The 17,265-nt window shown below is 38.4% G+C and overlaps 1 protein-coding gene across 3 annotated transcripts in view; it reads left to right on the top strand.

The window, feature by feature from the left end:
- The window catches only part of CDKAL1 (CDKAL1 threonylcarbamoyladenosine tRNA methylthiotransferase), a 421,878-nt gene that overhangs the window by 300,229 nt on the left and 104,384 nt on the right, over positions 1–17,265 (top strand). For all 3 annotated transcript variants that reach the window (XM_075052405.1, XM_075052406.1, XM_075052408.1), the window contains one exon: positions 11,330–11,510. In XM_075052405.1, coding sequence (XP_074908506.1) covers positions 11,330–11,510 — 181 coding nt within the window. The remainder of the gene's footprint in view (positions 1–11,329; positions 11,511–17,265) is intronic.

Below are 17,265 nucleotides of genomic sequence, written 5' to 3'. Positions count from 1 at the left end.
GACAGTTATGCTTTTCTGACTTTCTATTCAGTAATAGCTCAGAAAGAGGCAGAGGCTGATATCGATTTGAAGAAGATCTAGATATGGTGGTAATCCCAGGCTTCTCATATGAAGCAGGTAGAGTGGGACTCAATGTAGTGTTTGTATCTTTGTGGAGGAGAGAAGGTTTTTTCTCCACCTTTTTTTGGCCAATTTCTGTTTTCCCATAGCAGGGGAAAGCAATAGTATGAGTCCTCTTTTCCTGAATTTTAACGCTGATCACAAGGGATTTTTACCAGTTTGTTGTCCCTGTTGCAGACTGCTCTCAAAGTAAATTTCAGAACGTGGCTGACTTAAAGGTAGTGTATTTCAATGATTTCGGGACGTAACATTTCTCTAGGTGTGGAAAGTTTACCAATGCTATACTTGCATTTTCTCGCAAATAAACAAGTGTCATTGGTGTTTCTCTCTTGTCCCTTACCTTGTGTAAGGTCCATTACCTTTTGGTACTTGCTTACTAGAAAACAAATGAACCCAAACCTGAAAGAAAAATTAAACAAGCAGACCATTTATCTAAATTCTGGAAACACTTTGAGAGGTTTTTATCTCATTGCGCCTGTGTTGTTAAATGCTGTCAACATCCCTCTCAAAAAGGATATGTTACAATGGGAAATGTTACTGTGAAGACTAACAGAAATTATCAGAGGTATGACAGATCTGTCACACAAAGTAAATTAAGGACTCTTCAGTCTGGAAAAGTGCTAATTGAGAGGGACTAGAACAGAGGTCAATAAAATCCTGGAGAGTACTGAGAAGGTGAACAGAGTTGTCACTGGTCTCTCCCAGTGTAACACCTAGGAGATATCAAATGGAATTAGTAAGTGGCAGGCTCAGAAGAGAGTTGGGGGGGGGGGGGGTTGTTTTTTTTTTTCTTCTTTCAAGTGGTTATGATATGAAGGGGTTTAGATTCAAGAGGAAACTGGACAAGTTAATGGAGAAGTCCATCACAGGCTACTGGTTACAAAAACACCTCTCTGACAAAATCCAGTTGTTAGAAGGAGGAAGGGATTCTGGGGGACTCTACATCTTAAACACTTCCCTGGCTGCCTGCTGCTGCTCATTGCTAGCAGTAAATGACTGGGCTTCGGTGGATCTTTGGTCTGATCTCTCTTATGTTCAAAGTCCCTGAAACGTTACAGGACTATAGATTATAGCGGGGGGGGGGGGGGGACAAGTTCAGAAAGATTTTTTTATTATTATTATTTTTATTTTTAATTAGCATCTGTTAATGGAGCACTGCTTGCAATTTTTTCATTTGGTTTCATCATGCCAAAAAGGCATGTTAATCATTTTGTTTAATATGCTCGATTTCTTTGTCAGAGTGAAGAGCTAAATGACTGTCACTGACACAGACATGGATGGGTCCTCAGAGCCCAAGACATTTAGTATTGGTGATAAGCATTGTGTCAGACTGAGAGGGAGTATATAATATTCTCAGCTACTCATGGCTGTGATCCTATTATTTCTGACCATGCCTGACAGCTCTAATGTTAAACAGTGAAGGGTCATACAAAATTAGTGTAATTTCAATGGCTGCTTTAGTGCAGCAAACATTAAGTCAGTTCCCAAGAACAGTTCCCTGGTGCAACCCTTAATAAATGCAAACTTTATTTTTAGTGATGACCTTTAGTAATGCGAGCCTTGATCCATTGAGATGCTGTTCACTTTTGATGCATCTCCAAATCCCTTTTTTATGCATTTTAAATCAACACACGCTTATTCTGAATTTATGCGTGTGGATAGATGGAGAGATGTAATTTAAACACATCTGTTCAAATATGCATTTCAGATCAACTTGGTGCCGGTTCTCATAATACGGCTGAGTTTTTGACGGGTATTATATCCCTAAAGTACACAGCAGATGGTATTTATTAGAGATTGAATGGAAATGAAGTTTAAGGATGTTGAGCTTTTTGTCTTAAGTCGCTCATTTTTTAATCATAAAACAATAATGATCTGAAGTTATAAATCTGTAATGAAGTTCTGTAAAATGTTTCATTTTTATGGGAAGAGTAGAACGCCTTATATTTGAATAAAGTTAGTCCAAGCCTTAACTGCTTGCTTCTTTAAGAAAATTGATAATGGGAAGTATTACAATGTTTCTTACAAAACATTTGCGCTAAATCTAGTAGGAAGTCTAGCAACCTTCACTGTAATTGTTCAAAGAGAGTAAAACTGTGTGTACTCTTTCATCCTCAGGCAGTGAGCCATGCTAATTATGAAATATACTTCTTATCTAGGTCACTATTCCCTCACAACAAGGACAGACCCAGTCCCTACTTGCACGGAGTCCTCCATACCTATACTTTCTCACATTCAGTTCTGGAAATCAGGTCTCCTAGCTGCCTCCAGGTGTCATTCAGCCCAGTTTCTGAAAGAGCTCTTTTGGGGTCAGGAGGTGGGCTTGGAAAAGAACAGTCATAAAAAATACCCCTTCTCACTCTCAGTTAAACTCTGAGAGCTGTTAGATTATGCATCATGATCACAGCTACTGTATTCTACAGCCCTTCTAAGGTGACCTGCATCAAAACTACTAATGACTCCAAAGTTCAAAACCAGCCTCCTAAGATGCACTTGTAAATCAGTAGGAAGTTGCTGCAGATCACAAAGCTCAGGTGTAATGTGTTCCGTCTGGGGATCGCCACCATGAGCAGCCTTCAGTGCTCTGTAAGGTATGGAATGCAAAAAGCAGAATTCATACAGTGACTCTGTATCTGTCAGGCTAGGCTTGTATGTAGTTTCTGCTGCCCTTGAAATCTGAAGTGTTTCACTATGAGCCACCTCCAAATTAAACCCCCTCTGAGAGTTTTTTTGTGGTCATGTCTGAGTTTTGTTTGTCTGTTTTGTTATTTTTTTCTAAAAACCCAACATATAAAAAATACGGCATTACAATTTCTTTTGTCTGGTTTGTTGTGTCTTAGATACCAGTTTCAGAAAGATAGGACCCAAGCTATTGTGAAATTGTGAAAACAATTTAAAAAAAAAAGTCTTAAAATTATGCAGTTTACACACATGAACAAAATTTTACTTAATCATCTGCTAGTGTTCAGTGTTTCAATAGTTGAGTGAAAGTAAACAAGTGACTTGACTTATAAATGAAGCCATTATAGATTTTACAAACAATAACAACATAAAGTTATCTTCACTTTGATGCGGGCAAACTGCAAGGTGAAGGAGAACTGATTTGTGAGACAATCTAGACTTGTGTTAGGCAGTAATAGAGAACATTTTAAAATACTTGAAATAATATAATTGCTTTGCAGTGGGAACACATACATGAATAAAAGATGTTAGTAGGTGTCCTGCCAGGGTGGAATCTCATACTATTGTATTTAATAGGAATATATACACCATAAACAGCTCTAAGTTTGCTAAAAGTAATCAAAACAGAAGGCCTGAATAACTAATATGCAATACAGTTTAAAAATAATTAAGTTTAAGCATGATAGTTTATTAAATACATTTTTTTTCTTGCACTGAATATTAGCAGCTTTCTTTTTTAGAGAGTGAGGCCACAGCTTTCACCCTTTTCTCTCAGTATGTGATTGTATCTGACGCTATTGGATGTAGTATACATTTAGGTTTTTTCCAATACAATTCATCACACCTTTAACAGAAATTTAATCAAAATGCAGCAAATTCATCTTTTCAATTGGCTTGATCTGATGGACAGTTTGATAGAAGCAAACGTAAGGTCCCTCAGACTTAAACAGAGCTTGAAGTCAAACATATTAATACTAACTATAGAAGAGTAGAAATGGATACTACTTCTACATTATTTATATTTATTTTATTGAGGTCTGACTCTGTGGCCATGTTAGCTCCAGTATCTTGCCATCTCTCTGTCCTTTTAGATTGTATTGCAGTCAGTGAAATGTCTGTCCTGTCTTACTATTTAATACTTTTATTGCTAAATTTTATAGTACTATTTTAAATGTCTTTCCTGAGAAGTCATGACTGGCTCTTCCCTACTTACCCTACATTTAGTTGCAAAATCTCCCACTATTTGTCCTGATAATTTCAATGATGTCATTATGCGTCTAGAGCAACTGAACACTGGAAAAGGAAATGGCAGCATTAAATAGATTTTCATATAAAAATTAATAACATAAGTTCTGTGGTGAGCTTGATAGTACTCCTTACATCAGTTTCTTAAGTATTAATGTTCATGATATATATAGCTGCATTTGGATAAGCAGTCTTACCTAATGATAGTTTATATCTAGCCCTAAGGCTCGGACTGTTATCATTTAAAAGGTTTCACAGAAAAATGTTAATGAAATGTCTATTGTCGTTGAACCGAGGTACTTTCCAGTTTCACTCCATGTGTAAATCAGTTGAGCAATTGATACGAGGGTTTAAAAGAGCTCTTTTTTCTGCCACAGAGGTTTTGAACTTGTACATCCTGGACTACTTTTAAACACATATGGAAAAGATTACTAAGAAAAACATTGTCAGTGGATATCCATTTATTAGAAGTCTGTACATCCATTGCATAATTTAGGGTAAATCATAAACTGGAAAAGATGGAAAACACCCTGCTTCAGAAATTACGTGCAGGTTTACTCCCCTAACTCCAGACACTTAACCTAGGAATATGTTGTGCTGTGCTCCATCCATAGTCCATGGAGAGAGAGAGAAGTGCAGGAGGGTTTCAGATCAGAAGTAGGCTGAATCCTTTTCTGAAAGTGTGGGGATCTTCCCGTGGCGTCATTCTCAAGTTAATCTCCATATAGTCAAGAGAGAGGCAGGGTGAGGTTTCGTGTTGTTAGAAGCCTTTGAAAGAGGCAGTGCTTCCAGCTGAGCAGTCTGTTTCTCTTGTGCTAGCTCCAGCTCGTGCAACTCCTCAGTGAGCAATTCAAGTTTAAGTCAAAAATCCCACAAGACTAGGCCTTGTAGACAAAAAAGAAAGAGGGGGGGAAAGGGCTTCTAGAGGACTGTGTGTGGCCATGGGGAAGATGCAAACATCTCCTTCAGCTCCAACACCAAATGGCATGTTGAGATGCCTGTTAGGTTCTGTAAATATGCTTGAAAGACCAACTCTCAGATACCTTCAGATTATTTCATCCATTAACTTCATTTCATTTGCTGGTTCCCTAAACGGGCATATGCTGCAGAAAGGTTCTAAAATATAAAACAACCTATGAGGCTGAAATAACATTTTAGAGAAGACTGGTTTTATTTTCATAAGAATTCCACTTTTTTTTCCTAACATTTTTTCAATGTTGGATTTCTAATTTATGAATCAAGAAGTTGCTAGGTCATCACATTTTCTACTTTGACCTTAATTACTCTAGATTTCCCAGGCAGTTCTTGTACCCTTCTGTAAGAACATATAGTGTTTTAAATTTATTCATACAGCTATTTATTCTAATCCATATTTTGTTATACTGGGAGGAGTGGAGGTGGGGGATCTTGGTTAGGAGCAAGTTGGTGGCTTTAAGTCATTGCTCGATTTAAATGTTAATTGCTGAAAGGGAAGTGGGAAGAATGTGTGATCATGCAAAAGAATTCCAGGTGGTCACATTAGTAGGTGAATGTGCTGATGAATTTTAGCTCCTTTACATAATTTCTTCCGTGAGCATGGATTTGGTTTTTGCTAAATGGTTATTGCTAAAGGAAATGTTTTCGGTAACTAAAGCCACATGAAATGATCCGTGTAACACCTGAATCCTAGCAAGTTTCATGCTTTTGCTGCTGGTTTTCTTAGACATCTTGCTCTGTGAAAATTGGGGGGGGGGGGGGGGTATTGTTTTATTTTTGGCGAATTGACACTTTCATCTCTTTCCTAAATCAAATGACATGGGATTTTGCATTTCACTCCCAACTTACCTTCCATCAAGAGTTTTCTCTAACTTCCCTCTGTTGGTGAATCCGTCTGGTAACTGTTGCTGTAATAATCTGCTATGCTTTCCTGTTACTGCTAGTCTAGTTTCTGTTTTCTCTAACATTGTTAACTAAGTCCCCTGGGCAGAAAAGAGCAGGAAACTTGTCACTGTGAGGGTATGCCTGCACTGCTTGCTGGTTAGTAATAGGTAACAGAGATACCTGAGCAAACAGAGCTCCAGGAGCTCTAGTAGCTGTAACAGCTCCTGTGAGAAGTGAGGAGGCAATTCTCAGGGCCACAGTTACCTACAGCATGTTCTTTACTTACCCACGACTTTAATTCCAGGCACTCCTTTGGGAGGAAGAGGTGGTTGCTTCTTTGGGGATGGTCGGAACTGCCCAAGATGATGGTGATTGTATTGCTGGTCTGCTTCGGGATGACAGAGCATAAATCTGCTTGAGCAGATGGAAGGGAGTTATCTATGTGGAGGGACATAAAGGAGAGAATGTTGAGGAACCCCAAGTATTAGGGCTGTATTATCTTATACATGGCATTGATTATTCTTCAAATTCATCTTTTTCTGAAATTCCACAATTTCATTGCAAATTGGTTGAAATGAGAATCAACTTAGGACGCTGTTTATTTTTCTTGGTTTCTGAAGTTGAGTGAATGGAGATGATAGTATGTCTTCAAAGAAGAAATCCTGCAAGATTTATGATTGCCAGATAAAATGATTGCATGCAGTCTTGCTAGGCGTTTGTCAGGATTATGAGGGTTTAAAATGGCTTGCAAAGTTTAAGTCATTTTATGCTCAGAAGTATTGAAACAGGTTGACCGCCTCCATTAGCTAGGCTATAAGGAGCATCTAGAGTTCTGTATGTTTGAAGCAACTTCTTGGTTTTTTGAAATTGTTTTATCTTTCATAATGACCACTGTGTATTCTTGGTTCACTGAACAACGTGTTGTGGAGCTTCTCTACTGACCCTAGAAAACATCTGCTGCAATTTTTAGACTTACTGTAAATACATTTATGTAATAAATGTTACAAAATGCTTACTGGGGATGTGCAGCAGTTTCTACTTTGTGTACTTCAGAATAGATAAACTGCATTTCATTTCAAATAACTTAATATTGGCTGATGCACAATAAATTGTTCTTGTGTGATTTTGCATTGTATTTCATAGCAGGGACAATTTTTTAAACATCATCTAAATCTAAGCAATAAGGAATTTTGTGCTGCTTTCTTTCAGACTGTCAGAGCAAAGGTTGCTCTAATTTTCAAGTGTATATGTGTTTTATATTTTTCCACAATTATATCTTCCCCCCCTTTTTTCATTAAGAAAAGATGTTTCGCATGTGTAACTAATTTTACTTATTTTTCTTCATCAATGCTTTGAGAAAGGCTAAGAGCTTGATTTTTGTTAGTAACTGGATTTTATTCTGAGCGAAATCTCATGTTTTTCTCCCTTTTTAAAACTACTTTTTAAACAATATAATCAACAGTGATATAAAAATGCACTATGCAATGTCATATTTTAGGCAGTCATACTGGATTGAACTGTAATTAATTGCTGTTGCTGAATACACTGTGGTCCTTATTCTCTTTTCATACCCTAGCTTTTCTTTGTGTGTAATAATTCCATCCAGGAAGAAATCTAATTACTAAGATAATTAACACCTTATCACCAAATGAAGTTCAGACATTTGTAGAGTTTATGAATTTTTAAAATATGTAATTTCCTTTTAACTGAGTGACAACTGGTGTTATGGAGAAAAAGCATATTTTATTGTATCTGGCTTGATTGGACCTTATAATTCATGTTGCTATAGAAACAACCAAACCTTTATAAAGGATGGTATTACTACTACCATTTGTAATAAATGCTTTGACTGTTGCCAATAGTGTCATTAAAATGGTTAGAATAACTTCATTATAATGGTTTTGTCAAACATAATGAATGTTCTGTTCATGTTCTGAGAAATGGCAGCTGATGTTATGTGATATTGATTTATAAAGTAATGTACTTTTTCTTCCATAAGCTTAGTATTACTGCACAAAATATTTGCAATGTGAACAAAATCATGTTGCAGAATACAGTGCTCCTCTGTTCGCTCAGTCCTTAAAGCTAACGAATTTTATTGTTACCTGATATCAAGCAGAACTTCATATCTTGCAGTTTGTCAGTCTTAAGAAAGCAATGGTAATTGAGGCTGTTTAGCCAACAGCTCTGGGGATTTTTGTTGTTCTGTGGAATAGTCAGCTTGTGTTTTCCACTTACGATTATTGGACCGAGTCCTTGAAAGTGTTCAGTTTTATTCTGGTTTTGATTTGGCATTCAAATGCCATGTTTTAACTTCGTCTCAAATGATGGAGTTTGAATTCATGAACTCAAAAAGGAATTGAAATAATTTGGTTTCTTCTGTGGGGATTTTTCGTAAGGAAAACATGAAAGAAGATTCTAATAATATAATGTCTAATAAATTCCTGTGCAGCTAATTATATATGCAGACACCTGCAAAAAGGAGGCCAAGACATTAGCTTTAATATAAGCTCATTGCTAACAGTTAAATAAAAAATTGATTTAAGTTTTAAAAAAAAAAAATCACAAAAGATATTTACTACCATATAGTGTTTGTTTGAAGGCCGCTGTGGTGAATATAAGCTATGCATGCTCTAATATTGCACCTAATCAAATTACTAAGAACAATATTCTCTGCTTCCCTTTTCTTGGGTCTTTTGCCAACAGATTCTCATGTTCCAGTAGAGCTCGTTGTTGCAGGAAGTTTTTCTTTCAGCTATTCAAACTCAAGTTTCTTCACCCACTGTAACCACAGCATTATTTTTTCAGTGGTGATGTACTGTCTAATAAGAAATTATAGTTCTCTTTGCCCATTCAAATGCTTTATAAATGTCATTTGGATTACATGGATTTGTATTTACCGTTCTGCTGTCTCTTGTCCTGGTGAGGGGAAGAGAAGCCCTCCAGACATTTCTTTAGGTTGGAGACAGTCTTGGAGACCCCTTCTTAAGCTCACGTGTGATCTTTGCTTGTGGCAGTGGTCTTTAGGCCATTCACCCGTAAAAGAATCTCTCGGCTGTTCCCTTGCCTAGTAAAGAACTGTAGAATTATTTAGGTTGGAAGGGACCTCTGGAAGTCATCTCATCTATTTCCCCCCCCCTTGAAACAGGGCCAGCTTTAAGTTAGATACCACCAATATCTTTATAGGGTTCTCACTTTTCCTCATAAATTATACTTTCTCCAGTTCATCGTTACTGATAGTATAGAATCAACTCTGTGTTGTAGAAACAGTCTCATCTGTGTAAGTAGGGAGCACTGAGCACTTCTGAACACTGTACATTACTGCCTCTCTGCAGAAGGGCTTTATCGTTATTCCCACTTTATATAAGCAGGCTGGATACAAAACAGTGCTGTGGTTTCACGGTTTCTCATAGGGCAGTGGTCATCCAGCTGGCTAGTGTCAGATTTGGAAAACTGAGCTGATATCTCCTGGGTCCCATAGAGTGCTCTGTAAATACTATGCAGTAATCTCTTGGTTGTAGGAGTCATTTTTCTGGGCCGTGTCACAGAATCACAGAAGGGCTGAGGTTGGAAGGGATCTCTGGAGGTCATTTTGTCCAACGCCCCCCTGCTCAAGCAGGGCTACCTAGAGCCAGTTGGCCAGGACTGTGTCCAGATGGCTTTTGAATATTTCCAAGAAGTGAGACTCCACAACCTCCCTGGGCAACATGTGCCAGTGCTCAGTCACCCTCACTAAAAAAGTGTTTCCTGATGAGGAGCACCCCACCTGAGCCGCCATGCCCTTGACTACTGCCCTGCAGAGCTCCGTAGTCACTTTTAATACTGTCCAGGTGTCTCGCAGTATCATTTGTGCCCACGTGGAATAACAACAGGGCGTAGTAGTCAGAAGGCCATACAAGCCCCACAACATCCCAGATCCTGGCCCCTGGCAGACAGCAAACCTCTCTAGATGATTGCTTGGGTCGACAGACGGGTGCCTGTGTCCCCCGCAGCAGGGAGTCACCCGTTACAGTGACTTGCCGCTTCTTCCTGGTAGTCTTGCGTGGTTTAGGTATTAGGTGGACCGGATGGATACTTTTGACGTTGGCGCATCTGGCTCCCTTTCGGCTTTGAGGGAGATGAACCTCTTTAGCAGTTGTAAGCCCTGTGGGGCAAGACCCTTCCTCTTGGTGTCAGAAGTTACCAGCTTCCATCCTTCCATCCTTCCCCAGAGGTTTCTCTTCCCTTGGCAGTGGGGGTTGACACTACCTGCTTCTCTACTGCAGGTGGGGCCTGAGGCTCTTCAAGCTGTTGGGTTGCAGAGAAGGTCCCCTCTCCCTTTGATCTTCTCTGATGCTGCGCAGCTTGCTCACGTCCTCCCATCCCTCCTCCGCGTGGAGGCACAGCCGCTCCAAGACAGCAACAGCTCCTGCAGGACCGAGGGTCGTCTCCTGGCACCGGAGAGAGCCCCCAGGAATTCCCTGCAGCCTGGGACTTGGAGGGCTGCGTCCGCCATCTGAAGCTCAGTCCGGGTGCAAGCCTCGACCCTAGGAGGGACGGCTACTCCAACAACTACTCGGGAAAATGCTCGGTGACGTGTTACCGCCGTGTCTGAGACTGTTACTGTGGCACAAGTCCAACGGAGGCCCCCTTACTTCACCCCCTTCTGTGCGTCCTGCTGCGCTAACTGCTGGGTCTGTTGGCCGCCTCTGTCAGCTGCGCTCTCTTAAGCCGCTGTGTGTAGCGGTTCTGCGTACTCAGTCCAAGGGGAACCGTTAGGAAAAGTTGACCTTGCTAAATAACAAGAGAGCTCAGTGCCCGTGCATTTGTAAACTTCAGTATTTTGTTTTCCTTTTAAAGCAAGGCATAAGCTGATTTTATGGAGTACTGAGTTAGAAATTAACTTGTGACTAAGAGGGGTCTTTATTGGTTCCAAAGCCAATTTTGTTCAAAATTGCTAGGTTCTTTGGCATGCGAGTCCCCTCTTTTGGCTATCCTGTTCTACTTCGATAGCAGCATTATAAACATTAAATAGTTTACAAATTCTAGTGACTAAGTCTCAGAAGTTATAAGTTTTGCAGATTAAGCAATCAGAATTTAAGAAATTTACAAGCTCTGCTGATCACCTATAATTTTGAATGAAGAAGGAGTTGGTCCAGATGTTTTTACTCTTCTGTCACAATCCTAATGCAATTTTTGCTGCAATATTTTTCTTCTATTCCTTGTGCTCTTGGCTGAGTACCAAATGCATTTTTCATTAGCAAGCAATGGTATTAAAATCTCTTTCTTTCTTTTTTTTTTTTTTCTTTTTTTTCCGAAGATCACTTTAGGTCTCAATTTCTGTAGATAAAGTTGAAGAGTTATATGTCTATGTACACTAGCTTTTAAGGGAACAAGATTTTACATGTCCTTAGTTCAGTGTTCCTTTCTACTTTCTTTACAGAGTGCCTGGAATAACAATTGCTACAGACATCATCTGTGGGTTTCCAGGAGAGACAGATGAAGATTTTCAAGAAACAATGAAACTTGTAGAACAGTACAGGTTTCCGAGCTTGTTTATTAATCAATTTTACCCACGCCCAGGAACACCGGCTGCAAAAATGCATCAAGTTCCAGCTACAGTGGTAAGATCCATTTTCTTGTGCCACTGTACATGGTGTACTCAGATGTCTTTAAATACATAAAGCACGTAAATGAAAATGTAGACTTTCTGGAGAACTATGCTACAGTTCAATTAAAGGGGCTTTTTTTTTTCAGTCCAGTAAGTGAAATGATTGGTGAATTGCCGTTAGAGGTTAGCCAGATCACTGAATGCATTTTCATATATAAATTGCTGTTCAGATTGTTAGGAAGGGTAAAACAGCGGTTATACTAAAGTCATGTCTTCTTGCTATCAAGTTTTGGCTGAATGAGTACAAAGAATGGTAGCTGATTACGTGTATTTTTTTCCATTTTAAGATTTTTGTGACTCCAGCAATCACAAGCTTATTGTAAATAATTATGCAAAGTATTAATAATAGAGCAATGATAATCTCTGATTTATTTGTCAAATATCAAATCTGCAGGCAACTTCTTCTCAAGACTCTCCTTATACACTGCTTACAAACTCTGCTTCCTTCAGCCTGCATGTTAAAGGCCATTGATAAAACTGGCATTTAATCTTTCGGTTTTCAGCTGGTTTCTTTCTTTCTTTCCATTTTTGAGTGAGAAGTGTAACCATTCCTGATACCAACATTCTCATCTCAAATTCCCATGAGGGAAATGGCCTGTTTTGATGTAGAAGGTAGATGGCTATTGACTGTATTTTGCTTGATATAAATAGCTATTTATAAGCAATAATAACAGCAATCACATCTGAAGGCATGGTTTGATTTATTTTAAAAAAATTGAATTTGTAATTTTTGTAATCTAAATATCAAAACAAGAAAGTATACAAGACTGATGCCTGTACAATAATTAAACTCATTATTATCTCATTATTATGGGCATAAATAACATTTGTATTTCTTTTCTGTGTAAGAATGAAAGTCAGCCAACAATGTAAATCAGTTTAAATAAAAAAACATTTCTTTCAATTTATGTATCCTGGTAGACCAACACGAAGTCAAAACTACATATCAGTACTTGTATCCCTTTGCTTATACATCTGAAATCTAAACAATTTCTGCTTACTCTCAATATATACCACAAAGTGTCAGCTGCTGAAGGCATAAAATGATATTATATTTGGCTTCTTCAGTTTATTGTTTAGAGAAGTACAGCTTAAGTAATGACTGCTCATTTATTGTAGGCTATCTCATAATGGGAAATACTGAGTTTCCAAATATAAGTAGCTGCTGTTGATACAGTCTACTCAGTGTAACCAACTCACATTGTTGAATTATTTTTATTCATTTTGAATGCTTTTTACAAATGTTTTTAATTTTAAAAAATGCAGAAATGTAATTTTTGGAAGTTAGGAAACTTAAAAATCAAAACATTGATTTATGTTTCTGGTTTGCATTCTTTCATCCACAAGTTTTTCAGTGTGCTATTTTCACAGGAGGTGCAAAGAGCTTAAGTTAATTTACCCTCTTCTGTTTAACTGGGTGCCCTGGGAAGACAATATGTGAAGAGCTAAATTATTAAAAAAACATTAGCTTTTCTGTGGTTAGGAGTGTTACTTGGAAAATGGTAGTGTCATTTTAACCCAGTTTTACATTCTTTCTTCCTATTTGTAGAACTAGTATTATTGCTTTCAGTGAATTAGAACCTTCAAAGAAGATGGGGCTTCTAATCCAGAACTGATGAAAATCTGTAATTAACAGATTTTGTTTCTCTCTTTTTTTTGCCCCCCTTCCCCCCCCCCCCCCCCCCCCAGTCCTTCAAAAATCCTGTGTTGTGAGATCCTTTGTTCTTTTATCTCTTTGTAGAAATGGAGAATAACTAGTCAGACAGAGCAGGAGAGGCTTGTGCTAATCTCTTACATTTTATATTCACATTACTTCTAGACAGAAGCTGATGGTCTTTCCTGCGTTACCAAGAATGGACAGGCATTTCATTTGTCATTCCTTGCGTAGAGTAATTTATGTTTCTCTGCTAGGAGAAGGAAGTAGCATGTTACCATCTACGTTATGCCCTCTTACCCCTTCATCCTTTAATAAAACATTATTTGTGCCATCTTTCTGTTAATGCATTTATCTTATTGCATTTGCATAGGGAAAGAAATAGTACATAAAGTGACATACAACTGCTATGTGCAAGCGTCTGAGTGTACAGGTGGTACATTGTATTATCAGCCTGAACTTGTGAGCTAGTGCTTTTACAGAATGTTCATAACATTATCCTCTGCAGTGGATCTGTTGGTAGGATTTCTTTTTATGAGAAGAATTTCGACTGTATTATTTAACTACAGATGCTGAACCAGTGAGCAAGTTATCTGACAGTTGTTATCCTTGTCTTTTTTTCTAAAGACTGGGTGTATTTGCTATGTTATTTCAGCTTTGCAATACTTCTGCAATGGATGGATCTATTGCTGTTTGCAAACTGCTCCACTTTAGTGAGTTCCACTTCACCTCTGGTTCAAGACAGCTTCAGTGATTCTGCCCAAGTATCACAGCTGCAATAATAACGTATTTGCTTTGTCAGTTCCGTTTAAGTTAGCTCTTTTTAGGAAGATCTTATGACTTCTAGGGACAGTCTGTGGAGTATTAAGCTTAGTAACATTTAGTGCTTTCAAATTTTTAGTGGATGGTTTTGATGGAAGTTGTTGCCTTCTTGGAGAAAACCCTCATTTGAGTTTATCTTAATAGAAAAAAAAATTGGTAGGTCAGCATGGAATCTTCCCTTCACATAGATAATTTATCTTTGAAAGCCTTACAAGCACTGATATTTTTCTAAAAGGGCAGATGACGCTAATCCAGATGGACAGTTCTGCCACCATAAATTCAGAAAAGACAGTTAAGGCTGCAGGCCTTTCTTGTTTCTCCTGAAGAAAAAGTGCCCATGGAGAATCAGACATCTGTCTAAATGGTCTCATCATTTCATAACCATCAATTAGATTATGCTTACCATAAATGCTGTCTCCAGTTTAGAGAAAAGTTAGAGCACAGTTAAACAAAACTAGGCATGATTTTGGTTGTGGTTTTTTTATAAGCAATTGCAGTGATGCCGAGTCATGCACATGAAAATCAAGTCAAGATGTTGTTCAGAACTTAAATGCTACCCCAAAATTCTGTTTTTCCTGGCTTTTACCCCCATTTTATCCACCTACTGCTAAATACATTGTTTCAGAGATGAGTCTGGATGCTCGTTGTCTCCAGTGGGCTGTCTGTAGGAAATTTTCACTCTGAAGTGTGTTAACTATGAAATGCTATTTTGTAGATGATGATGATGATGATGATTATTATTATTATGGATCTGGATTTCTCCATTTCCCTATTGCATTCAATCATAAAAGTTATATTGCTGATAGTTGCATAACTCAAATTACAGATTCTAGTCAGATAATTATTTTAATAAGCAATGTAAAAGAACATGATTTAGATGTGTCTGGTAGGGATTTTATATTTAGCTGCATTGCAAAGGATCAGAATGCTTTAATTCTAAGTGTAAAAATTACTCTTTGTCTCTAAAATTAAGGATCTGTAACACCTTATATTCTTGATAATTTAATTTCTCTGTGCTTTGTTTTTTTCAAGGTAGCTATTATTTGTCTGGGGACTTGCGAGGAGACTTCTCTTTCTGTCCTTGAGATTTGGGCCATCACAATTTCTGCAGGCATTAGGGGACATCATCATCTCAAGATCAGCTTGATTTCCATTACATGGAAACAACATGAGGAAGTAGCCATTTTGGAAATAGGGATAGTAGTAAGGTACAATTAGATTCATCTCTACTGAGAATAGGAGATGGCAGCTGTTTTGAGAGCAGTAATGTGACTGCAGCTTTATGATTACACTGCCCTCAACTGCAGTGTCGATTCCAGTCTTTCTATATGTATTTTCAATAGTGTGAGCAATTCAGTTTCAGTTATTGGTAGAATTATTAGATTTTTTTTAAAAAAAGCATTGTGATGTCTAGATAAAAGACTATATATTCACTTTCCTTACAATCTCTTTCCTTCTCTCTTTCTATATATCATCAAATAATTACCTTGCTCCAAGCTAGAAAATTTTGTCAGTCAATTACTGAACATTTCCTTTAATTCATCTGAAGAGTGTCTCCTTAAATTTTTCTCTCTATATTAGTTGTATTAAGCACTGTCCTTACTATACAATAGGGATAGCATAATGCCGTATGCACCTTCTCAGTGTTTTCTGCCAGACAAGTTGTATTTGATCATTTCTGTGGGAGCAAACCAACTATCTTGTATTTTATGCCTTTATTCTGGGTCGGCTTTGCTTTTGCTTCCTTCTTAAGAGGTCTCCAAGAAGTTTCGTGACACCCTTTCATGACTGACTGGCTGCAGATCCCCCATATCTCTCTACACCAATTAAAATTCTGCAAGGCACTGGCAATAGATATTCTTGGATACCAGCAGATACAGTATGATGTTTAATTCCTCCTTTGCTGGATTGATACAGGTTTTGTAGTTCTGAATCTCCACACACAAACAGCTGAACCTTCTGTGGTAGCTCATGTTGCTCTTACCTATTCAAAATCAATAATTGTCTGTGTTGCCAAACTGTCCCTGCCTGATTGAGAAGTAACCACATTCCTGCATCGGGCAATATTAGCTGTCTTCTCCTTCTTCACTTTTTAACACCAAGCAGCAGCACAGCAACTGGAATAGCATTGCTTGTGCGAGGGACACTTTTTGCACTGTTCACAACTCTAAAGGAATGGGAGCACAGCTGAACCTTGCAGTTGTACCATCAAAGAAAAGGCTAGTAAGCTCCCTGTTGAGCAGACAGTAAGGAGAGATGACAATTGAGGGCTGCTCTTGCCCTTGAGCATGTGCTCCAGGTGTTAGTGGGTAACGATGTGGCACAATGTGCCTAGGGAAGCCAGGGTCAGAGCTAGGGCAAGGAAAGAATTCATCTGCTGTCTGGGATGGATTTAGAAATAAAAATAACTTTATAGAGTTTTATGTACTCTGTGATATGCGAGAGGACCAATTGCACTGTTAATCGCTTGCAGGTGAGAGAGTGCAACTTTGGGTAGTGTTGATTAGTTAATGTGATTTAAGTGCCCAGAAAGGAAGGGACCATTTCCCTTGTTTCTAATACAGGCACAGCAGAATCAGTAATAGTTCTTGCCTTAGCTTAATGGCAGCCAGTCCAAAGATCATACAATGGGAATATGTAGGGATATTCTAAAATTAAGGAAGAGAGCTGAGGAGATCGGGAGGTGGAAGAAAAGCAAAGAAAGGTGAGTAGGAAAAGGAACAGTGCCTCTTACTCAACAGTACTGCTACTCTGGTCTCCCATCACTACCTTTGAGCTCCCTTGTTAAGTGCTATGACTAAATGGCATTACATGCCCCAGGAATTAGATGCAGCTGTGGTAACTGCTTCTGGTGTATCAAAGATGCTTGGCCCCTGACACCCGCCCAACGCATGCAGTGGTGCATGGTGTAACATGCAGAATGTACTTTATGTGTAAGAGAAGCCAAGACTGAGTCTTGTCTGAGTTTGACTGCTAAACCTCTGTACTACACTTTTATTTTTTCAGCAGTACACTTTTATTTACTGCTTGCTACTCTGCCAGAATAAAGACCTGAGTGAAGACTTTTGCAGCAAGTTTGGAACCAGAGAGTTAAAAATGTGAAGGCTGGAGCAGGAGGCAGACCATGAAGGAAAAATCAATATATAATCCTTCATATTTGTCACTGAACTATTGCAGTATTCCACGTTAACATTTTCCAGCAAGTTTTGTACTTGCTTTCTAGTAGTTTTAT

Source organism: Buteo buteo, chromosome 20 (assembly GCF_964188355.1).
Source record: "Buteo buteo chromosome 20, bButBut1.hap1.1, whole genome shotgun sequence".
Classification (NCBI taxonomy): domain Eukaryota; kingdom Metazoa; phylum Chordata; class Aves; order Accipitriformes; family Accipitridae; genus Buteo; species Buteo buteo.
This window is presented reverse-complemented; position numbering and strand designations above follow the sequence as displayed.